We start from the raw sequence: 15053 nt of genomic DNA on the forward strand, positions 1-15053 counted from the left end.
CTATCGTCTTTGTTTAAAGGCTAGCCAGGGAAAGCTATGAAAGAGTAGTAAATGAGAAGACAACCATGACCATGAAACCAAACTAAGCTCTCAGAAGTAAACAAACCATTGAATTAGATATGATTTTTCATTTCTTTGTTTTTATATCAGAGACGACACCTGAGAGACGTGTATAATAATAGGATTTCAGTCGGCAGATAGAGAAATCAAATCAAACATTTTTTCCTTCCAATTCTTTCTTTAACATCAAGAGAGGATTAAGCCAATTCATTCACGATTCATGTACAAGAAACCACACACTCAAACAACAACTGAGAAAGCGAAACTTAAACAGAGGTCAACTCAGCATAAATTTTTTACTTATTTTTAGTTAATTCGACGACAATTCTTTCTAACTTCTCCCTTATTACCAGTTAAAGGACTAATATTCCCCATCTTTACCATCGATTGAGCGAAATGTTTGAAGAAGAGTCCTTCATCTTGAGCATAACTCTTAACCAATTTCATCGTGTTTGTCTTACGGCCATTTCCTGATAGTAGAACTTGGTCGGAGTTTAGAAGCCCTTTACCCCACAATATGAGCTTGAAGTAACCGTTGTTAAACTTTGTAGGGGATGTAAAATCCAATGGGGATATAATGTTATCACCACCTGATTTAGGGCAAACTGATTTCAAGTCATTGAAATAGTTTCTCGCTAGAGTCACATCTGGTTCGTTGTTTCCATTTTGGTTGTACAACCTTTGCTTGAAACTAACACATCTTGCCACCCCGATCGTGTGACTCCCTGCAGAATTTTGAAATAAAACGGTTTTAAATATCTGTGTTGAAAAGCAGTTGCTTCCAAATGAAAACGTATTTTTTTCTATTTTCTCAGACGACTTGGTCCAAGTAACTGACTTACCTGAAAGTGCAACAAGGTCTACTTCGTCGAGACCTTGGCGGTTGAAGAGTGTAATGAGGTTTTGAAGGGTTGAGTTCGGTGGAGGAATGTTTTTGTTTGAAGCGCTGAGGCTCGCCGTCTTTGAGTCTCTTCTTCCTAATGAAAGCTCCCAATTAGGTCCTCCACTCTGTTACGATATATAAAGATTGTTATAGAACTAGGAATATCGTCTTGGTTGATAATCCATTTATCGGCTTGTTAGGGTTTCTAGCTTACCAATACAGTAGAGCCTCTAGCAGCAAGGGCAACAATATCTGCACAAGAAACAGTTTGAGGGCATGCTGCTTCTATCTTAGCTTTGATCTCGTCGATAACTTCAAATCCCCGAATTGAATTCTTGTTTGGAATTGATCGCTTTTCGCTTGCTATTGTTGGACTATCGTCTAATAAAACCGATGCATCACAACCCTGAAAACAACTCGATCAAATTACATAAACTTAACAACCATTAACGAGTAAACAAGCTCATGTATGTTAGTTTTCGAACCTGCACAAAGCAATCATGGAAGTGAAGTCTGAGCAGAGAGGCAGCCATTCTTGGCTCTTTGGCAATGGCCTTCTCCAAGACTGACATTACTATCTCATTAGCTTGAGGGCATGAAGATTGGTAAAATCCTGGAGAAAAATCAGACTTCACTCCACCATTTCCACCACCAACATTCCCACTTCCACCATTTCCTCCACCAACATTCCCACTTCCGCCATTTCCTCCACCAACATTCCCACTTCCGCCATTTCCACCACCAACGTTCCCATTTCCACCACCAACATTCCCACTTCCACTGTTTCCTCCACCACCGCTTCCACTGCCACCTCCCCCATTTCCACCCCCGACAATGCCACCACTTCCACCATTAACAACTCCACCAATATTCCCACCTCCACCACCAACTGTTCCTCCGCCACCATTCCCACTTCCAACATTTCCAACACCACCACTCCCTCCTCCAACAGTTCCACCACCACCACCACCATTATACCCACCAAAGCCACCCCAATTATAAGGAAAACCAGGGAAGCCAGGAAAAGCAATGGAAAGAGAAGAAGAAGACAAGAGAAGCATGACCATGAAACTAAAAGAAGCTCTAACAAAAGCCATTGTGTCTCAAACTCCTAGAGTGCTTCTTTTTAGGTGGTGGTGGTGATGATGATGATGATGATGCTCTTCTCATTTGTTTTTCCTTGTATTTATAGATTTGAAAATGTGATGTAAAGATGTTGGATTGACAACTCCATGATTCCCTACCAAATCCTCTTATGGAGTAGGAAGGAATTCATAGGTTAGGTTGACCTTGTCTATTTCTTATTTTCTTAGGCCCCATTTCCTGTAATGGGGTCGGTGTATTTTAAGGGTTAAGTCCTGTTTTGTCCCGACTTTGTGACCAATTGATCATTTTGGACTCTTAGGGGTCAAAACGGCGAGTAACCAATTATAAGCTTAAGAAATTGCAGAAGAAATGCCATAAGGAGGCTATTTTTTTCTTTCAGTCAAAAGATTTTCTTCTTCGACCTGAGTAATTACTCATTACATATACAGAAGAGTTGATTTTTTATACACAGAATCAAAATGCTTTCTGTTTATCTGTGATCATAAAGCTACAAGAATGTGTAAAACAACCGGCAACAATTAGATTTATGGTACATAAAGCTGCCTCATTGGAGTTAGTTGTCTCGCGATAGGGAGGGGAACGTGAGCCCTAACCAGCGTCCCAGCTTCTGTATATTCCTATAAACAAGAAACAGGGAACGATTTAATGGAAAAGTTGAATCGCAGAAGTTTTTATTACGGGTTTTTATTGTCAGGTTACAGTCATACTTACAGTTCCCTCTACCATTCCGACACGGTGAATTGTATTGAGGAGTTCTCCTTTATCAAATGGAATTAGGGCTTCCACCCATACCATTGAGTCCTGCTCGTGCAAAAAAAAATTACAATAAGCATGCACGCATTCACTTTCAAGGTGAATGGATAATGTCGGACTAGCCTAGAAGTTAACAAATTGAAACCGAAGCCCGTACCTTTAGTTTTGCTTGAACTGCTTCACAGAATTCCTGTAATCCATCACCATTTAATGCAGAGAGACAAATAATGTCTTCTCTTGTCTCCGCTTCTATCTTGATTTTAGATGGGTCGCTGACTTTATCGACCTATAATACGAAGTTCAAAATCATTTGGCTCTTTTAAACTTGGTTTCATATTTGGCCACGAGGAGACTATATTGTCACACTAGTTACAAAACTAAGTACGAAATGTTTTATATAATCAGAATTCAGAATATACTATAATGTATACCGAATACCGATAGAACATCAGCCCAGCTCGAACTCAATTCCAGCTGAGCCGGGTCATAGACCCGAGCCCCGCAATGTCAAAGTGATAAGGGAAGAAGAAAAGGAAACTAATTGTGATTCGAACAAGATAGTTTAAGATTTTCTACCTAAAACATTATCTAATTTTACCTTGTTCCAGACCATCAATTTCGGAATTGATGCCACATCCAGTTCGGCCAGGACTTTGTCAACAGCATCTATCTGTTGTTGTGCAAGTGGGTGGCTGATAATACAAACAACAGTAGGTCAACAAGTTTTGTTTTATTTATTACAGTAATAACGGAAATCTTAAGTGTTTCTACAATGTATTTATTCAATTATAATGTGAGAATCGTACCTGATATCCACCACGTGTACCAAAAGTGATGACTCGGATATTTCCTCCAGTGTTGCTCTAAATGCAGCAACCTGTGGTAAAATATAGGAATGAGATAAAATATAAACTAATAAGATCCTACAGCATCATCAGATTCATGGCTTCCAAGATAGGTTTACGACATTTGCAAGCTAGAATTTTATTAGTTTAAAGCATGACAAGAAACTCACAAGCGTAGTTGGTAACTTCTGGATGAATCCAACAGTATCTGTTAGAAGAAATTCCCTCCCATTCTTCATCTGCAAAGCGAGCCAATGAATTCGTGCTTACAATTTAAAGTCGAAGTCATACGCGTTGTGTCTAACAAAGTTCAGGATTGGCTTCTGTACATCCCAATTTCGAAGTCCCGTCCAAATTTAATCTGACTATCTGATTAAGTTCTTATGTCTTGTAAAGATGTGTTATTAACATAATTGGTAGAGAACTGCAGAGATAACCTGAGTAGGGACATCCTAAGAGAGCTAGGTCACTTTGCAAGCAAAGTTACTAGAGAGAATTGTTCCCAACGTACTTTTGTATAAAATAAGGTGTGCCTTATAAAGCCTGTCTTTTTCCCTTTTCTATCAGCGCTGCCTTATATATCTATATGCATAAGAAGTCTTTTAAAATGTACTCACTGACCTGTACTCTTCTAGTCGTTGGATCAAGTGTGGCAAATAATCGATCCTCGGCAAGAACATTGGCTCCAGTCAAGTGATTTAGAAGTGTACTTTTTCCAGCGTTTGTGTACCCAACCTGCAGTTTCAATAATGAATAGTGAACAAAATTTATCGAACATGCTGACTACATAGCCTTTTAGCAACATATCGTGTACTTACCAGGGACACTACAGGGACTGGAACTGAAAAACGACGGATCCGGTACTGCTTTCGATGATTCCGAACAGATTCTAACTCTTTTTTAAGAACACCAATCTGTACAGAATTAACAGATTGAGATCTCCGTGAGAGAGTAAAATGACAAGAAAATAAAAAGGGGAACCATAATCATGCAAGTATACACAAAAATCAGTGTGGGGAAGCCAATAAAAAAGTTGGCGTAAGTAAAAGAAGGGCATCCACAAAACGTCTTGATTAATATTCATGACATTAAGGAAACATAGGATAAAAGATCACAAATTTATCGACACTTGTTTCCACTAGTACTATCTGAAATGAAAAAAGACACGTGATCCACGGCATGTGTTGAGGCCTTTAAAGGATGTCACATGAATGAATAACTTAACAGGGTTTAGATATACATGAGCCTTTATTAGTTGGTTTATCAAGGGAAAAATAGCAACCAATCGGCTGTAAAGTCCAACTCTGTTGAAATTGCACAAGGAACGGGTCTCATTTCATTTGTCATGTAATGTGGACACTCTGTATAGGCAAATTTAATGTAAACTACATAAATTGTTAAATTACTTACTTGGGTTCTCAAAATACGTTTATCCACTTCAATTTGTTTTTCACCCATACCCTTCACCTGGCCTCCAGCTTGACGCTCAAGATGAGTCCACATTTTTGTTAGTCTTGGTAGTTGGTATTCCATTTGTGCAAGTGAAACCTACATGTGCTACCTATCGTTAAATAGAATTACTTATTTATAGCGTCAGTGTTACTTCAAAAATAAGATGCTATAGTTGCCTGCAAAGCTGCTTCATGTGTTGCAGCTCGTTGATTGAAGATATCAAGGATGAGAGCAGTGCGGTCACAAACTCGGACAGCTCCACCAAAAGCCTTTTCCAAATTCCTTAGTTGCCTAGAATATGACATGTCCATGAGGACCGTGCCATAATTTAAAACCGTTAGTATTGCATCCCTTTTCGTTTTATTATTAATTTATTATCGTTATTTAATTGTCACTCGTGCTTAAGCCTCTGGCATACACAACCTAATGAAAAGAGTTCTATGGACTAGTAGGCGTGTGTCTACTGTCTTCCAAGGCCAACCGATAAACAAACCTCCTAACGTTAGGAAAAGTTACTAGAAAGTCTAGTAACCGATATAACCCACCTCAGAAAGTGCATATTTACTGTCGGGTTATTGTAGCATACATGACACCAGCTATACAGACATGACAATCGAATGGGCAGAGCCAAATTATGTTTCGTTTACGTTTAAAAAGATGCAATGCACTGGTCAAACATGATTATCAGAATCTCACCCTGCTGAAAGCTCATCATCAAATATAACTGTCTCAACGTCCAGGGCATGAATTGCATTCTTTATTTCAGCAACCTTTCCAGATCCGATATAGGTTCGTGGATTCGGATTAGCAAGTCTTCACCATAAAAATAAAAATTAGCAATGAGAAAAACGGCAAACGGAACTGCATTGTTCGCTCCCAAAAGCAGCAATTACACAAACCCACATGATATAATCATAGTACACACACAATAAGATCAGGTATTCTATGGGGCAACTAATATTCTATAACGGTATGGTTGTTTTTCTCGTTGAAGTGAACAAGAATTTGAGAGTTATAAAAATGTAATATGAAGACTAACAACAAAAGAAAAATGTCAATACTTTGTACATATAGGTCAAACTATCGAGATCCAACATAAATAAAGAGTGGTCAAGATATGTGCATTTCTTCTTATACTTGGAAAAATTAAAAGGCAAACCTTAACTAGGTTGAGCAATGGGCAATTTTTACACTAATAGAAAGTGAAACCCACTTTTCATGCGGGACAATTCTCACACGCCCTTTCACGTTTGGGGTTCTATGAGCCTAACACGTGTCCTTTTTTTTCTTCTCGGGGGTGACGTAGAGCAGGTATGGCTTTCAAACTTATCACGTGTTAGTCTTACTCCAATACCATGTTAAAGTTATAGTCATCCAACTCAAAACTGACCTAGACATAACATTTTTTGTTACAAAGATGACAACTTTCCCCATGTGGGACTATTCTCAGAATTTATGACATACATGTGATGAAGTAAAGTTATGCATAACAATGATAGAACTAACCACCAGAGGACTGACTCACTTCTGATATGAAGAACCAGCAACAGTTAGACCAGCAGTATCAGCTAATTGAGCTAGCTCCTTCAATGATTCTTCTATCCCAAAAGAACCATCCACTAAGTTACTTTTCAACTCAACCCCAATTAGGTATGCTTTCTCTGCCACAACCTAGTAGTAGTAGTTCAAATCAGAACATCATCAAATATAACATATATATATATAAAGAGAGAGAGGATAGTAGGATACCTCTTTGCCGTTTCTCAAATTAAACCTAGAATCATAATCATTATCTTCTTCATAATCATCTTTCTTCTTCTTAAACGCTCTATTGGAATCAAATTTGGTTTGATTTACATTTAATTCTTCAACTTCAACCTTAGAAACTTCATTACTATCAACAACAACAGTCTGAATCTCTTCTTCTTTGTTGGAATCAGTAAAAGAGTGGTCTTGATGATGGTGGTGGTTCAATTCATCAGGATTCAAGAGGTCGATATCAATATCTTCTCTTAGAACTCGTCGAGTCGATGAAGATAATTGGAAGGGTATGAGATTATTAGGTTTAAAAGAGGAGATGGATTGAAGTGAAGTTTTGATGAGGAGGTGATGATGATGAACTGACAGTGAGGGAGTGGACGTGGTGGTGTTTGTGGTGGTGGAGCAGAAGAAGCGTCCGGTCAGGGAGATGGACATGGTTGAAATGAAAGGCCCGCGGCCGACTCTCTCAAATTAGCTGTGTTAGTAGTAGTAGTAGTGACTCCAAACAAAAATGTGCAAGCCGGCTCTAGTGGAAAAAAAGATAAAAAATTTTTGAATTTTGTCAAATTTTGTACGACAACAAAATATCATCATCTCTTCCTACTTCTGACTATCAATTCCGCCCACCACCACTATCGGTTATCTCTCTTCTTTCCCCTCTCTTTCCTCATTAATCTCTTTCTGCCACCCTCTTTCTATTTGTTATAATAAAGAGGAATATCTATTTCGCCAGAATCAGTAGTCGATATGAAACTTCTGATTGTTGCTGTGGTTTGAAAGATCATGATGATTTTATTTAGGTTTTATGTTTCTCCCTCTACAAACTTTGTATCGTTCAACATTAATGAAATTAAGGATTCTATATGGGTAGACTTTAGTAGTTTAAGCTAGGATTCCGAGTATTTTAATATGCGGGAGCTTTCTCTCGTATAATGGATGAACAATCGATTAGAAAAGATGATGTTTTTGTTTATTTTTTTCAGCGCTTGAAAATAATGTGCCTTCTCCCAGTTTATTATAGGAACATAAAATTAAAATTTTGACATTTTGAATATTTGAAATTGATCGTAATTTGAGTTCGTTTGGAAACCAAAAACCGACAAAAGGACCTCCTCCCTTTCACCAGAGATAGAGGGAGAAGAGAGAGGAGGCAGAGATAATAAAGGGAGAGAGACAGAAGACAAAAAGAAGACATGGAGAGGGAAATGAGAAATTCCGGCGAGTTTAGTCGGGCGACTATATCTACGACTTAAAGGGAGGGTGTGTTCGTGAGAACATTTTTAGTTTTCCACCCTTTGATATTTTATTCACGAAATTTTTTCTTATTTCCGCAAATCATCCACCCCACCTTTTTATTTCTCTTACATGATACATCTTCCGCACAATTTAGTTGTAGGGGCGTCAATAGCAGTAAAGGGCGGCGCCTATAGAACTCTCCACCCATTATAGAGTATGACACGTAGTAATTTTACAAAAATGTACCTTACCCACGTTGAGGTCACCCACTGGCACGTGGCAGCTAGGTGACCATTTCGATATTGTGTATCAAATTGTATCTTACTAATCATAGATCACCACCACTCAACCATTTCTATCGCCCGATCAAATTTAATAGGGGGGGTGCTACAATAATCGCTCGGATCTTGGACCCACAAAAATAGTACAGTAAGCCCTCTTAAGTGGGCCAACCCGTCATCGGGTCTTCTTGTCTAAACCCCATTGAAACTTATAGTAGTATACTGTCAACTCTTCATTTCTCTCTCTCTCTCTCTTCATTTCTCTCTCTCTCTAGTCTAGTGTTCGTTCCTTCTACTCCTAACGTCTTCTACTAGGTAAGAATTAGGGTTTTTATTTCCTACATTTGTAGTTCTATTTTGTTTAATTCTTCATCCATTGATCATTTAGTACGAAATTTCTAGGGTTTCATTCTCGTAATGATGTAGAAAGTGTTAAGTAATTTAAGTTTCTATGAAAACTTGATGGAGTATTTGTTGATTTTGTAATCTTGAATTTGTTTCTTGTCAACAGTGATTCAAAAGTGAGATACGGAGGCTTGCATGCAAGTTAAGTTTTGTTCTGATGGATCGAAATCGAAGAAAGTTTGATCAATTCAGTCCTAATGGTATATAGTTTGTGGATTTTGATTCAACTTTTAAGTTCATTTATGTGTTTTGATTATGTGAACTGTAGCTAAATCTCATACTTTTTTATTTTCGAAGACTGGGAATTGGTTGATACTAGTACTATTTAGGCAAATAATGAAAAGAACTGTTTATGGATATACAAATATATGATAGTCTGCCCGATTGTCAGCCTAATTTCAGGCCGATTCGTGCCCGACTGTTAGGGGATTATCATGGTTAGTTGTTATGAATATTAGATTTTGACAATTTGGGAAAGGATATAAACTCATTTTAAGCAATTTTTAGTCTCTAGATGAATGTACTAATTTGGGTGTTTAAAAGCGCCTATCATGGTATCATTTGCAGCTTTATCGAGAACTTGTTCATGGGTTTCGTGATATACTTCTTAGTTCTTTTGTTTGAGTAGATCTTTTACTTATATGGTGTTTTTGTCAATGCCTTTGGATACAGATTCGTATTCCAGGAGACATAAAAGGAGCAAAGTATTTAATGACCGAACGAGGAATGGCAGCAATCCTAACATTTCAAGATCGCGGGCTGAACTTAAATATGGAAACCGAAAGACGGTTTGCAATGGTACAAAACATTCGGAGTCATTTTCTATACCTAATCTGATGGAAGAGCTGGAGAGGGATAAAGGTGGTAGATATGGAAGTGTTACGAAAGAAATAAAAGAATTATTGTGCAGGACGTGGGAGATGATAACTCCTCATTTTGAGATGTATGAGTCATTTTGTAATGTATATTCTTCAAGTCAGCAGCATAGTAAGGATACTCAGATACCCAAGGCAGCAAAAAACCTAAACAATCATGTGACACCCCAGGACGTTATAGATTTGGATGATGACGGTGACGAAAATGATGTTTCAGGGGTAGATAATTCAAAACTGTTCAGACCACATCTTGAAGGAATGCAAAATCTTGGTGTTGATAATATTTCATCTATACCAGGCGGTATTAGCTTATTTGAGCATCAGAAAAGGACCAATTTCTCTAATGACAATCAAATTCGTGGTAATGGTGAAGTTGTAATTCTCGACTCTGATGAAGAAAACGGAGGTCAGGTTGTAGGTAGACATGATTCCAACTATGATTTTGAGGTGTCCAAAATGAGACGCGATCCCCATTGTGGCCTTCCAGTCTCTAACTTTGATCCGCGACTAGGATCACAAATGCAAGGATTTTACAATGTGGAGCTGGACAGAACAAAAAGTCTCGTGGTTAATTTTGGTGCATCATCTCATGAATCTCAGTATTACCAATTCGGAGATGGTAATCAAGGGGCCACACCTTTTGAGGCATTTCAGAAGACTTCCTACGACTATAAGGAGGTCACCTTAAAGAGGTCAACTGGTGCAAACCCAATCAGGGATTTAGTAGTAAGTATTTTGTGAATTAATAGTTTTGTCTTCTTTGGTTGCTCTTACTTAGAGGATTCTTTCTGAAGAAGCGGAGCCAAAAGTTCGTGCATTGGATTCTCTCTGTTAACATTTTAACACTGTAGTGGAAGTTTCTATAGCTCTTATGGACACCATGCATTTACTATAGCCCTCAGTGGGCCACTTTGCACTTACAATAGCCCTTAATGTTATGGCAGTATTCTCATATTATCATATCCTTTATGTACCGTAAAAATATAAAAGTAATGCCCACACTAAGATTGGCGAATTGCAACGAAGGACACTTATTTAAGAAAGGTCAATCCAAGTTTTCGTATCCAATTGGTTTAGTTTGGGATGTCTTATTTTTTAGTGATATCAAGTTAAATGAGTGTTGAATGATTATACTTGTTTGTCATCTCATTCCCATAAGAAACAGAACCAGAACCATTAACATGAGTTACAATAAGCATGCCTTTGCTCTTCCAAACACTTGTCCAATCATAGTTTTTCCCGAAGATGAATATGACCACCGTTTCTTGTAAGGTTTTCTTTTTTCTGATAAATTATTTTTGTTAGAGGTTAGGGCCCTGCCTATCTCATAATTCTGGTAGTGGTGGTCTTTTGTTCATGTTCTTTTCTAACATTTTTTTTTCTTCCAAGTGTTATTTAAAAATGATCAAACTTCATAGTAGCTCAAGAGATTGCATTAGTATAGCAGGAAGAAGAATCTTTTGTGAGCAAATGCCAGATTGTGGACTTTTATGAAGATTTTGTTTACTTAATTATTTGATTATTTCATGCTTTTCTAGAGAAAGGTGAATGCTGATCTTTCTTAATTTGATAAAAAAAATACTCTTTCTCCTTTGAGGCAAATTAGAACAGTTATCTGTTGTAAATGTTAATTTTCTCCTCCACACTAAACGGCGAACAGTGCTTAAATTTGAAATGATGTAACTGTATCCAGGAAAATGATCTCCGGAAGAGAAAAGTTGCCAAGGAAGAAATTAAAAATCTTGATGGGGAAACACAACCGGAGAAATCAAAAGGTGTGTATGTTGGTGTGCAAGATGATGAACAAAGTGAGTCAAGCAACGGAGGCAGTGGTGTCGACGATAGTCTTGACGACATTTGGAGGGAGATGAACCTAGCATTAGAGTGTTCCAAGGTACTTAATTAATCAACTAAGTAATACTATTAGGAAATTATGGTTATTATGATCAATAATAGTTACTTGTGTTATGCTCAAGAATCCTTCGATGATGCCAAATTTCCTTGTATAATGTGGTGATAACAATATTATGCTAGGATGTTGCGGAGAGTACAACTGTCGAAGAAAGTGCAGTAGAAGAAGAAGAAGTGGAAGAGTGCGACCATTCATTTGTGCTGAAGGATGACCTTGGATATGTTTGTAGAGTCTGTGGGGTGATCACGAAGAGCATTGAGACAATTTTTGATTACCAGTGGGTCAAGGTATGGATCTTCATTTGATCTTTCTTTTTTCTCTAATCTGAAATTTGAAAACAGCATTCTTATCTGTGTTCAAAATAAGTTTAACATGTTCTAAATTTTATTACTGTTCAATTTTTTCCTTAATTTCACTTTAACACCTACCAAAGGATGCTTCTGAATTTTGGATCCTTTCAAGCATATCTTACTTGACAGAAAAATACTATCTCTTTGAAAGTTCACTGCTTTTTACGAACATCAATAGCTACATTCAGCAGCATGCAGTGGGAACATAAAAGATAGGTCATCTTCTTCGTTGTAGAACTTTTTCTAGTTAGTGACGACCTAAAAGTTGGATTGTTGTCATGTGTCCGACTGTAGCTTTCGAGTTGCGCAGAACATTAATCAACAGTGGTTGGTTCTGACTTCTAAATACGTCTACTTACTATCCAAAACAAAGAAGAAGCTTTAGTTATTAATTGCTATATTTTTCTCGTATATATGCTTATCCTATTTGTTGCCAGTCTAGTATACCATGATTCAAGCACATTTTGACACTTCAACCCCTTCTTTACAGGGCACAAAGACTTCCAGAGGATTCATGCCTCAATCGCGGAATTCTAAGGATGGCGAACAAGTTGAAGTAACCCCCTTTTCTATTTCTGCATCTGACCAAGATTTTGGTGTGGCTGAAATAGCTGTGCATCCTAGGCACATGAAGCAAATGAAACCTCACCAGCTTGAGGGCTTCAATTTCTTACTTAGGAACTTAGTATCAGATAACCCAGGTGGTTGCATCCTGGCTCATGCACCAGGTTCTGGAAAGACATTTATGATTATCAGCTTTATGCAGAGTTTCTTGGCAAAATATCCTAATGCCAGGCCACTGGTTGTCTTACCTAAAGGCATCTTGGGTACTTGGAAGAAAGAGTTTGAGAGATGGCAAGTAGAAGAAATACCATTATACGACCTCTATTCTTCAAAGGCGGATAATCGGTTGCAACAGTTGGATATACTGAAACAGTGGGTTGAGCAGAAAGGGGTATTATTTCTAGGCTATAAACAATTCTCAAGCATAGTGTCAAACAGTTCTAGCAGTACGGCAGCCGCCGCTTGCCATGACATATTACTGAAAGTTCCAACAATTCTTATTCTCGATGAAGGGCACACCCCAAGGAATGAGAGCACAGATGTACTCGTCTCGTTAGCTAAAGTTCAAACTCCTCGAAAGGTAGTACTTTCTGGAACTTTATTCCAGAACCATGTGAAAGAGGTATTTAATATATTGAATCTTGTTCGGCCGAAGTTTCTTAAAATGGATACGTCCAAGGCTGTAGTCCGGAGGGTTATGAGCAGGGTGCAAATATCTGGTGTGCGGAAGCAGATTAAGAGTGGGGCGGAAACATCATTCTATGATTTGGTTGAAGAGACCCTACAGAATGATCAGGACTTCAGGAGGAAGGTTACTGTGATACAAGATCTTCGTGAGATGACAAGCAAAGTTCTTCACTACTATAAAGGAGACTTTCTGGAGGAGCTGCCCGGGCTTGTCGATCTTACCGTACTTCTCTCTCTTAGTCCAAAACAGAAGCACGCAGTTGAGAAATTAAGGGGGTTGGAGAAATTCAAGAGATGTTCCATGGGAAGTGCGGTATACGTGCATCCACAATTGAGAGAGTTCTCAGAGAAATCTAGTGCGGCAGAGAAAGGGTGTAACATCAATGAAGCAAAGATCAACGAGTTAATTGACAAGGTGGATTTGAGAGAAGGGGTCAAAACAAAATTCTTCCTCAGTTTGTTGGGCTTATGTGAATCTGCTGGGGAGAAGATTCTTGTTTTCAGTCAGTATCTCCTTCCTCTGAAATTCTTAGAACGACTAGTCAGTAAGACCAAGGGTTGGAGCGTTGGGAAAGAAATTTTCGCCATATCTGGTGACTCAACTCAAGAACAGAGAGAATGGGCTATGGAGCGTTTTAACAATTCTAGTGATGCAAAGATATTCTTTGGTTCTATCAAGGCATGTGGAGAGGGTATATCTCTGGTGGGTGCGTCCCGTTTGGTGATCTTAGATGTTCATCTGAATCCCTCTGTTACCCGGCAAGCAATTGGTCGAGCATTTCGACCTGGCCAAACGAAAAAAGTCTACACATATAGGTTGGTTGCAGCTGACTCACCCGAGGAAGAAGACCACAATACCTGCTTCAGAAAGGAGTTAATTTCCAAAATGTGGTTCGAGTGGAGTGAATGTTGTGGCTACCATGACTTCGAAATGGAAGAGGTTGATTCGAAAGACGTCGGTGATATTTTCTGGGACAGCCCCTCTCTTGGGGAAGATGTGAAGGGTCTGTACAAAAGGTAAGTTGAACTCCTTATACATCATAATACCTTTAGAAAAACTATTCTATCTTATGATCTAATAGCAGGAACTTCTTTTTTCTTCTAGGTGAATCGTCGTTGAATTCAGGATGGATATAGACATTGCAATATCTGCAGTTAAGTTTTCAGGATGGATATATTCTTGTTTGTGAAGCCAATTTTGATTCCTATGGGAAACTATAGTTGTAAAGGTGGTCTATGACTCTCTGTAGATCTCAGGCTAGCATGAAAGATCGATTATCATAAGGTGAATCTGCTGAATATTGTTCAGTCAAACATGTTAGTTTGTTCTCGCCTTATGTTTTATACTCACAGTGAACAATGCACTTTTTACCAGTAGTGTTCTAAGATCCCAAAAGATTTGTGATTTTTCATGTCTTTAAAACTCCTCTATTTTACCATGAATATGAAGAAAACTTGAATTTTGAACTTCTAGTGGCTGCTTACCAGTCTCCAGCAGGAATCATTTGCAAGTTGAAGACTGATTTAGTGACCTCTCTCTCTCTCTCTCTCTCTCTCTCTCTCTCTCTCTCTCTCTCTCTCTCTCTCTCTCTCTCTCTCTCTACTGTTTTCAGTGCCTTCTGTTAAGGGTATCTTTTGATGCATTGGATTTGATTAGGGGGCATCTAGGGCCCCCAGCTTTTTTTTTTTGGCTCTAGGAGCAGGTTTCATTGACTCCTGTCAATACCATTTGACTTGTGGGATTTGTAGGCAGACTCTCGGATAGGACAGTGGGAAGGCTTGCTTTAAGGACTCGGACTGTTTAGTCCGACACTATTCAGAATTTTTTCATATCAGAGAAACAACATTAGTGTTTACAAATGATTTTAAAATCACATGAGAT

General features: G+C 38.4%; 3 protein-coding genes across 4 annotated transcripts; 1 reads left to right on the top strand and 2 right to left on the bottom strand.

Moving 5' to 3' along the window:
* Positions 1-200: 200 nt before the first annotated feature.
* Positions 201-2393, bottom strand: LOC147541232 (peroxidase 9-like). 2 transcript variants are annotated; one of them, XM_086634045.1, is made up of 4 exons: positions 1429-2393; positions 1158-1349; positions 903-1068; positions 201-785 (listed from the first exon to the last, which is right to left on the bottom strand). In XM_086634045.1, exons 1-4 carry the CDS (start codon positions 2038-2040, stop codon positions 367-369), a joined length of 1389 nt encoding a protein of 462 aa, XP_086490171.1. In that variant the 5' UTR covers positions 2041-2393; the 3' UTR covers positions 201-366. The 2 variants fall into 2 exon arrangements, with proteins under 2 accessions (XP_086490171.1, XP_086490170.1); XM_086634044.1 differs by having other exon boundaries at positions 255-1068; positions 1429-2094.
* A 44-nt stretch (positions 2394-2437) lies between these two features.
* On the bottom strand, positions 2438-7682 carry LOC147541233 (GTP-binding protein, HflX). Its single transcript, XM_086634043.1, has 13 exons — positions 6850-7682; positions 6626-6771; positions 5797-5913; positions 5277-5391; positions 5059-5196; positions 4467-4562; positions 4270-4383; positions 3819-3887; positions 3610-3680; positions 3402-3495; positions 2961-3089; positions 2762-2851; positions 2438-2667 (listed from the first exon to the last, which is right to left on the bottom strand). The coding sequence occupies exons 1-13, from the start codon at positions 7294-7296 to the stop codon at positions 2575-2577; spliced, it is 1719 nt and encodes a 572-aa protein (XP_086490169.1). The 5' UTR covers positions 7297-7682; the 3' UTR covers positions 2438-2574.
* A 772-nt stretch (positions 7683-8454) lies between these two features.
* Positions 8455-14638, top strand: LOC147541234 (protein CHROMATIN REMODELING 35-like). Its single transcript, XM_086634042.1, has 7 exons — positions 8455-8693; positions 8890-8983; positions 9456-10384; positions 11352-11552; positions 11693-11857; positions 12411-14188; positions 14277-14638. Exons 2-7 carry the CDS (start codon positions 8941-8943, stop codon positions 14278-14280), a joined length of 3120 nt encoding a protein of 1039 aa, XP_086490168.1. The 5' UTR covers positions 8455-8693; positions 8890-8940; the 3' UTR covers positions 14281-14638.
* Positions 14639-15053: the final 415 nt, after the last annotated feature.

This window comes from Eschscholzia californica, unplaced genomic scaffold (assembly GCF_041429995.1).
Source record: "Eschscholzia californica isolate CP2 unplaced genomic scaffold, dmEscCali1.0.p SCAF_4, whole genome shotgun sequence".
Classification (NCBI taxonomy): domain Eukaryota; kingdom Viridiplantae; phylum Streptophyta; class Magnoliopsida; order Ranunculales; family Papaveraceae; genus Eschscholzia; species Eschscholzia californica.